This window comes from Ipomoea triloba, chromosome 12 (genome assembly GCF_003576645.1).
Source record: "Ipomoea triloba cultivar NCNSP0323 chromosome 12, ASM357664v1".
Lineage (NCBI taxonomy): Eukaryota > Viridiplantae > Streptophyta > Magnoliopsida > Solanales > Convolvulaceae > Ipomoea > Ipomoea triloba.
Genome location: NC_044927.1, coordinates 8,961,910 through 8,971,221, shown reverse-complemented (window position 1 = coordinate 8,971,221; position 9,312 = coordinate 8,961,910). Strand labels below are relative to the sequence as shown.

The following is a 9,312-nucleotide window of genomic DNA, read 5'->3' as shown; positions in this document are numbered from 1 at the left end:
TAAAGACGAAATACTAAAATTTAGGGGCGTCACACTACACCTAGATCAAGTCTAAACATCCAAAGTCAACACTACCCAAATTAAGTCTGAAATACATTCATTAAGACACCGCTCTTTTTGTCCGGCACTGAGCTTATGCATGTTCTCCACGTGCCCACCATGCCGAGAGGGCGGAACTTGTCTTTTTCCCCTACCTATAAATACCGCATTTAATGAAGAGAGGGGGGACTTTTGGCTATTGAACTAAGGATAGCTAATTCCTCGGAGGTCTAAAGGCCCATTGTCCGATCTCCCGAGGTAAGAACCTTGACTTAACGTCACGACAGATCGAACTGACACGATTAATCTTTTGTATCCGATTCTCAACACCATTAATAAGAATACGGTCTTTTACGCAATACGAGTATTTATCGTTATCATTATGTATCTGCAATTATCATGTTATGTGACTTTAATTTGTTTACAGGTACAACTGTAAAAAACAGTTAATTGCAAGTACAAAGTGTGTTAATTGCAAGTACATACAATTTATTTTTGAATATGTTAAAAAAAAGTTTATTTTTGGACAAGAATACACAATATAAGATAGAGTCCATGATATAATTTGCTCAATAATAATGTGGGGTTCGATTTCAACAAAAACCATGGTGGTCACTACTCACTAGGACACCCAAAGGCAAAAAAAATACTAGAAAACCTGATATATAAAAGAAAAAAAAAAAGAAAGAAAAACAAATAAAGAAACACCAGATCAGCATGTTATATCAAGAATAGACAAAATATAATTTGGATAAGAGATTTCTTGTATAAATTGGGGCGAATAGATGATCAAATAGTCAAGAATCATATAGGTCCGCGAATGAATGGATGAGAATATACGCAGAGGTGCACCCCAAGACCCCATTGTGCAAGCATATACTCCTTCCAATAGTCCGATTCTCTATTTGCACCCCCTCTGTAAGAGAATATCCTTTCGGAGAGTCCCTTCCATGGCCCCTCAGACCCTGTCTCTTCTCCAACTTTTCACTAGTTGATATACTACTTTATATTTAACACCATTCAGACAACCCACCATCATGTCCGCTTCTCTGTATGTAAATCCTTCTTTCTCTTCCCCTTTCTGTTCCCAATCTACCTCTTCTTCTTCTGCTTCGGTTTCATCTTCATGTTCTTTATCTATACCTACCCATTCCCTTAAATTATCTTGCTTGTCTGCTTCAAGAGCAAAACCCTTTTGCATAAAGTCTGGGTCTTTGAAGAGTAGGCAAAGACCCTTCTTTGTTGCCGCTTCTAGCAATATGACCATTACAGAGTACAGAGAGGAAGAGGAGGAGAGCCCTCCTCCTGTGATTGAATCAGAGGTGACTTCAAAACCTAGACGCATTGCTCTCTTTGTTGAGCCCTCTCCTTTCGCGTGAGTGTTTCATTCTGCTTTTACACATTAGTTTTTTTCTAAATTGGTCAAATGCAATGCTGTTTGGGTTTGGGTATGAGTGATTTTGATTATGACTTGAATTATGTTGCTTAAGATGTATCCCTGTGTGATATGATTCCCTTGATTTCTTTTTCAAACACTTTAGTGGGTGATTGTGGTTTGGCTTCCAACTTTTGGATGTCTCCTTTCAAGTTGTGAGTACATTTTATATGCACAGTAGGATATTAGGCAAGGGAATTGGTGATGAATTGCCTGATTATCCCTGTATGTTTGATTGAATTACCTTTCAAATAGAATCTATTAGTATAGTTCCGCATTATTCATCTCTTGTAGGTATATTGCAATCACATTTGCCTTTATATTTATGCAATCCTAACATTTACGAATTTCTATACAATGGCAATAGCATAAAATCCTGTAGGATGCTTCTGATATGTATAGCAGAAAAAAGGTTGAAATTTCTGGAATACATTTAATTCTGTACTGTGTATCTCTAATGTTTTGGCTAAGAAAGGAAAGCAAGATATAATCATGTTGTTTATCATTTTAAGTTATATTTGTTACCAAAATTTGGTTCGGGTATTGACTATATCTGCCCACTTGTGTGTTCTTTGGCAAACATGCAGTTATGTGTCTGGATATAAGAACCGGTTCCAGAATTTCATTAAGTATCTGCGGGAAATGGGAGATGAGGTATATTCTTTCTCTTGTTTCAATGGTATTAGTTCATCAAGGATGGTCAGTCCTGAGTGGCTGAGTTTTGTATTTATTGATCAAATTTTAATTCCTTAAGTAAGATTGTGGACTGAAATATATATAATTGGAAACTTAATTGAACTAATCAACTGCTGAGTATACATGTTAAATGTGTAATGTAGGTAATGGTTGTGACAACGCATGAAGGGGTGCCCCAAGAATTTTATGGAGCAAAATTGATAGGGTCTCGGAGGTAGTAATTGCGTGATTTGTACATTCTTTCCTATTTTCTGAACTTATGTAATTAATGTGCTGATATGTAAGTATATTACTCCGTATTACAGTGGGTTTGAAGAATGTGTAGATTGTCCATTATCATACTATGTGCCTTATATTGTTTATTATATTATGTCTTTCCTTGCTCTAATAGGTTTTCAAAAGATTGCGCTCTTCTAATGCATAATATGTTTTTCTTTTTCAGCTTTCCTTGCCCTTGGTACCGCAAAGTGCCCCTTTCATTGGCTCTTAGCCCAAGAATAATCTCAGAAGTTGCCCAATTTAAGCCTGACATAATACATGCATCATCTCCCGGTATAATGGTATGTTTTCATGTGCTTCTTTTTCTTCTATTATTATTTGACGTATAGACTTTGGGTTTGCATTTGAAAAGCTTAAGGGGAAGGTGTTCTCCATTCATATTATTGATGTTGCATTTTAAAAATCTTTTTGTAGGTTTTTGGAGCCCTCATTATTGCAAAACTGCTATGTGTCCCTTTAGTGATGTCTTATCACACCCATGTTCCAGTGTATGCTCCCCTTCTCATCACTATTTTCGCAGAAGTGAACCGAACAAGCTCTGATACCCAATCTTATAATCTAAGATTGGGTTAAGGTCACTCAATTGGGCTATAATGCACATGGGTGGGTCAAACCACACTAAAAAATTAAATCTAATCAATGGTCTTATAAACCCATATGTTTTCTCTTATTTATTCAATGTGGGACTTTTATCATGAACCAAAGAAGTTTGTTGCTTCTCATGTGTTGGAACATTAACGCTAAGCTTATCTTATTCTTCTGCAGATACATTCCAAGATACACTTTTAGTTGGCTGGTCCAACCTATGTGGTTAGTATTAAGTAAGTGAATTTCTGCTTGCCTTGATAATTTATTATGCATTTCACATCTCATTTCTTTAATGCTGATCGGCAAATATTCATTGTCCTCCAGAATTTCTTCACAGAGCTGCTGATCTTACACTTGTACCATCTGCTGCCATAGCAAAAGATCTGGAAGCTTATAGGGTAACAGCAGGTGAAAACTTTTATGTCAATCAGAGTCTGTTACTTTTCATATTACCGTTCCTTCTAATTTTTTGTTATCCTTGTCAAAATTTCTTGATTATCTTGTGTGTGGTGGTTTTATGAACTTTATTTTGATCACAAAGCCCATTAACCGTCATGATCTTTCTGAATATACTAAATTGAAATTTCTACCTATGCTTCTTTTCAGCTAACAGAATTCGTCTCTGGAATAAGGGTGTGGATTCTGAGAGCTTTAACCCTCGATTCCGCTCACATGAAATGCGATTAAGACTAAGGTAGGGCCTTTCCTTGTGAGCCAATTTTACTTTAAACACTTTTTGTTTAATGTAATCCTTGATTAAACATTGTTTCCTTTTTCTTTCTGCTGTTGATTAGCAATAACGAACCTGACAAGCCGTTGATAGTCCATGTTGGGCGTATTGGGGTTGAGAAGAGCTTGGATTTCCTTAAAAGGTAATGCCTTCTGTTCTTACGGAGAAACAATAATTGCTCTTACTATTTACACTGAATGCGTGTCTCATTACCTTCTCCCCAGTCCAAGGTAAACGCAGTCTAAGACACAGCAATGATTCATTCCATTTGTTAATATACATTTTCAGAATGGGGCAAGATAAGGATCTTTACTGTGGAAATTAGTAAATTACCATTCTTTATAGTTCTTGTTATTTGGACTTGATGCCATCAATTGTCAATGCTTGAATTTCTGTAGCTGATCTAAGCTATAGTATCTCTGACGTTGTTGAGGAGTTTAACTATTTGTTTGTTTCTCATGGATCTTTCACAAATGTAAACTTTACATCTAATTTTATCGCTCTGCATCTGTGTTTTGACACTTGAGATTCATGTTTGAAACAGGGTTATGGATAGACTTCCTGAAGCTCGGATAGCTTTCGTAGGAGATGGGCCATACAGGTGAGGGGCCGCATCTGAAAGCTTGCTTTTATTTTTCTTAGAAGAGTTAATTTCATTTTTAGTCCTAGATTTATATGTGTCATTTCACTTTTAGTCATTTATTTTTCAGAACATCCCCTATTGGTTCTATTATTATTGTGGCATGACCATTTTGGTCCTTCATCAACAAACCTATTTAAATGACGTCAAATACAATGACATTTCGGTCCTTTTATACATAGTGGGTTGACCTGCTATATTTTTATGTCTAGAGTCCCCTGTCTTCTTCAATTGCAATCTGCGCCTCTGCAACCTGAGCCTCTGCAATAGTGGAATGACACATAATCTATGACCAAAAAATGAATTAACACTTAGAATTGAATAGACTTAAATGCCTTAATATTTAATGCCATTTGAACAAGTTTGTTGACAAAGGACAAAAAATGGTCATGCCACAATAATACTATGACTAACAGGGGATGTTTGGGAAAAAAAGGATTAAATGTGGAATGTCACTTATAAATCTATGATCATAAATGGAATTAACTCTTTCTCAGAATTACAAAACCTTGTATACTTTTTTTTTTTTTTGAAATAAAATATTATTACAGTAAATCTCAGTGATATTTCTTTCACAATGTGTTAGCCAAAATTGTCTCACAGTTTCCTAGTAGACAATTTTAAAGTGGCATTGACACAGAAAATCACCAAATAAACAAGAAGTTTCAAAACGCTGTTGTTTTGTGTATTTGTTGATACTGCTGTTAAACTGCTCTTTATGATATCCACCTTCAACAACCTCCTAGTAGAACCGATCAACACGAAAACTTCACTTTGTCGTTTGATTGTGGTAGGGAGGAACTGGAGGAATTGTTCTCTGGCATGCCTGCTGTGTTCACGGGTACGCTACAAGGGGAGGAGCTATCTCAGGCATATGCCAGTGGAGACGTTTTCGTAATGCCTTCAGAATCCGAGACACTTGGCCTCGTTGTTTTAGAGGCCATGTCTTCTGGACTCCCCGTGGTGGCTGCTCGTGCAGGAGGAATTCCCGACATCATTCCAGATGACCAGGATGGCAAGATCAGCTACCTGTTTAATCCCGGAGACCTCGATGACTGCATGAGTAAACTGGAGCCTCTTTTGCGTGATCAAGAACTGAGAGAAACAATGGGCAAAGCAGCACGCCAAGAAATGGAGAAGTACGACTGGAGGGCAGCCACAAAAAAGATTCGCAACGAACAATACAATGCTGCCATCTGGTTTTGGAGGAAGAAGAGAGCCCAGTTGTTGAGGCCGTTCCAATGGGTGTTTAAGCGAATGTTCCAGCCACCGCAAATTGAATATAGGTGATGTATTTCTCGGATTTGCGACAATCTATGCTCTTACCAGACCAGTGTGCTATTAGATTTCTGCATTATATTGCTCTGATTGCTTGCACCATTATATTGGTGTGAACTGTACTGTAGAATTTTAGGTCCATTGTGGTTTTAGCCTCTAGTGATTCGATTGAATTGGTAAATCTAAGTTATGCCTTTAACATTGGAATTCAGACTATTTTATACATATTTTACACCATTGCTTACTATTTGTTTCCTTTGCAACTTGTAAGAAATAAAGGCTTCTGTTAGGATCAAGCGCTTACTATTACATCAAAAGTTATAACGGGGTGTTTGACTTGGCCTCCTTTTAATCCCAGTCACTGAGTGCTAGACTTGGCATTTACTGGCCTCTTCTCAACAATTCTCCCCTCTCAGAACTAATTAGTCTTAAATATTACTCCGTATTATTGTTGGAGCTCGTAGTAAAGACACATTTTTGGCCTTTTAAGTCCTTTTATCACTCTCTGTCCAACAATTCTCAGCCACAGAGTACTAGACTTGGTGTTTATCGTCCATAAAATAATTGTAAAATGCATGCAATCCTTTGAAACTTTGAAACTCAGTGATTAATTGCAAAAGAATTACATTAAATACAAACATGCATTTTGATTGAGAAATTTCTCTTATTCTTTCACTCAACAAACAAATAATAAGTTCCTGTTCTATATAGACTCTTTTCTACCTTTGTTGTCTTGCACAACATAAAGGTTCTCTGTTCCTACGCACAGCAATATTGTATTCCTCTGTGGCTCTGTCAAGGTTGTGTACTGACGATGAATCTTCAGAATGTTGTTCTGATAGATCTTAGCACTTTGGAAGATCCTTGGGAGGTGGCAGAAGAGATTCATTTGGACCTTTTCCATTGTCCACAAGGAATGCCATTTTTAGTCCCCATGTTGTGTGCACCTCTAGATGACAATGCATAAACCAAACTCCTACAATTCCATGGCAAAGATCAGATAAAATTATTGTTAGAATCAAACACTTACCACTAATGCACTATAGCTAGTAGTGAATGTATAACTTTATTTAATTATAGACAGCCATTACATACCAGGATTGTCAGCATGGAATCGGATGGCCACCCATCCACCCGCTGGTACTCCGATGGTGTTCCTTTCAACCGGATCAACGAGATTGAACTTCTTAGGATCCGTCTTAGGATTAAAGTTCCCTATTCCTCGTCCCACCGCGAAGAAATTGAAGCCGTGCAAGTGTATGGGATGATTCTCTGGGGCAACAATTCCAGTATCCTGTAAAACTAACTGGACTGTTGCATTGTATGGCAACCGGTAAAGCTTTGTCCCCGAACTGGTCTGCAGGTTGGCTGGAGGAGTGCCGGTGTAGTTGAAAGCAAACGGCGGGTTCCCCGGAAAATCTGTGGTGAAAACTCCTTTTATACCAAAGAAATGAGCTTGTAAAAGGGCTGTGGTTGGCATAACAAAGGTGACATTATTCACACTTGCGACCACCCGGCTACCGTTAGCCGGTTTGCAAGAGGGGCAGGGGTTAATTCCAAGCCCCACCGTGAATAACAGGGAATGATCAACCGTTTGTGGGACCTTAGCAGGAAATGTTTTGGAATTTAGGCTTCTAAGAGAATCAACAAAATTGTTGGCCACAGGGGTGGCGTTCTTGGGTGGGATGCGAGTGAGGGTGGTGGCGAGAGTGGTTTGTACGCCCGTGTAGTGGAGCGTGGCCGTGCCGGTTTGGTTGTCGACGGCAATGGGAGCATCCATGAAGGGGGAGGCAGCCACCATGTACTGTCCGGAGGCTTGATCTGCGGTGATGATTACGTTTGTGGTCTGGCCCGGGGCGATCACAATCGTGTCAGTTTTGAATGGCTTCACGTACGTGGCGTCCACTTCCACGACGGTCATCTTGTGGCCGGCGATCTTGAAAAACAGTTCTTCATTCAGTGCAGCGTTGATAACCCTTAACATGTAGGTTTTTCCTGGAGCAACACCCAATCTATATCCACCTGTCACAATATAATCCCACTTGAGATGATTCCAAAAAAATTACAAATTTTGGTCTATATATATAATTGACCCTAGTGAATAATATAATGTACCTTGTGAGGGGCAATTGGTGACGGGTCCAGGATGGCCATTGATAGTATGAGCATCAGAGACATTTGGTGCCAAACCTGATTTTAGTGCTTCATTGATCACAGCTTCAGTATCAGATTTCCACCATTCAGCTGCGCCCATTTCACATAACTCATTATTATTATTATTTAGATTTAGATTTAGGTAAGATCCTATATATATGCTTTATTAATTAGTTACCTAATAGGACAACAGCTTCGTGGTCAGGTTTTGGGAAGGGATAAGGAACACCAAGCTTAGGCAAAATGACCAAAGCACCGTGGACTGTGGACCTTAGCCACAGAACATGTGCATGCCAAAAAAGAGTGCCTCTTTGGCCACTTATGGTGAAGTTATATACATAGTTCTGTCCGGGCTGAATAGGACACTGGGTAATATAAGCTGGTCCGTCCGCCCAACCAGTTCGAAGCTGTCTAATGCCATGCCTGTAATAAAAAAACATAAATATAAAAGAAAGGAATATATATGTAATATGTACTAAATGTCATTGAGTTTAATAATTACCAATGAATGGAGACGTTATATTTGACATGGTTGACAACTTTTATAAGCACGGTATCTTCTTCCCTAGCATAGATGGTCGGCCCTGGAAACTTGCCATTGACGGTGACAGTAGGCTTAGTTGAACACAATCGGGTCATGTTCTTCATCACCACCTATAGACAAAGGTTCTGTTATGGTCATATATATATATATATATAAACACAAAATAAATGAGATGGAGAAGAGCTGGTTAGAAAGGCACTTACATTGAACTTGTAATGTCGTACCCGACATTCTACTATTGCCGGAAACAGAAGAGCCACGAGGATGAAGATTCGAACCCAAGAACACTCCATATACGATTTCTCTGCTTGCTTTTCAGTTTATTTATTTTATTTTTTGAGTTCACTAATGGTTTTGTTTAATCTGAGAGCGAATGAGGTGCATGGGAAATGCAAAGCAAACGATGTATATATAGAGGAGATGAGAGGCTCTCTGCTGCAATGTCGCTTTTTTATGTTAGGTGAAATGGATTGGTTCTTCTACTCCTTTCGGATCCTTTGAACAACAACAACTGCAAAACTTCATATTTGGTACGGTCATATTCTGGCAGCTCCAATCATTTTTGCATGTTACGTTACATATATAGGGGCTGTTCTCCAATATTTCTTGTTCTTTTCTAGAATCCGTGGACCAGATTTGTTTTGTGACTTAAGCTATATTTATTGACCTGCCAACCTTGTTAATCACTTAATCTAGAAATTAGTTCATTATTATTCATTGCGAAAATTTTGCCAAAAGTGTTGGATTTCAAGAAAATTTAATACACCAAGACCTTGGTGTTGACATCATAGTAAAACAACTTAAAGTTCTAGTTGTATGATATTAATATTTCAACCTTAAATATTAAAAAAACTTAAAACAACTTAAATATTTCAACCTTTGTGTGGAATATTTGTACATCTCTACCTTGTGGTAGACAGAGGTAGAGT

General features: G+C 38.2%; 2 protein-coding genes across 2 annotated transcripts; one reads left to right on the top strand and one right to left on the bottom strand.

Annotated features, from left to right (window-relative positions):
- Positions 1–841: 841 nt before the first annotated feature.
- On the top strand, positions 842–5,932 carry LOC115999803 (sulfoquinovosyl transferase SQD2-like). Its single transcript, XM_031239721.1, has 11 exons — positions 842–1,414; positions 2,062–2,128; positions 2,314–2,384; positions 2,613–2,730; positions 2,864–2,937; positions 3,215–3,270; positions 3,362–3,445; positions 3,644–3,731; positions 3,832–3,909; positions 4,312–4,368; positions 5,202–5,932. Exons 1-11 carry the CDS (start codon positions 1,077–1,079, stop codon positions 5,695–5,697), a joined length of 1,527 nt encoding a protein of 508 aa, XP_031095581.1. The 5' UTR covers positions 842–1,076; the 3' UTR covers positions 5,698–5,932.
- A 341-nt stretch (positions 5,933–6,273) lies between these two features.
- On the bottom strand, positions 6,274–8,745 carry LOC115998462 (laccase-4-like). Its single transcript, XM_031238046.1, has 6 exons — positions 8,587–8,745; positions 8,342–8,493; positions 8,018–8,262; positions 7,801–7,929; positions 6,781–7,707; positions 6,274–6,661 (listed from the first exon to the last, which is right to left on the bottom strand). The coding sequence occupies exons 1-6, from the start codon at positions 8,674–8,676 to the stop codon at positions 6,531–6,533; spliced, it is 1,674 nt and encodes a 557-aa protein (XP_031093906.1). The 5' UTR covers positions 8,677–8,745; the 3' UTR covers positions 6,274–6,530.
- Positions 8,746–9,312: the final 567 nt, after the last annotated feature.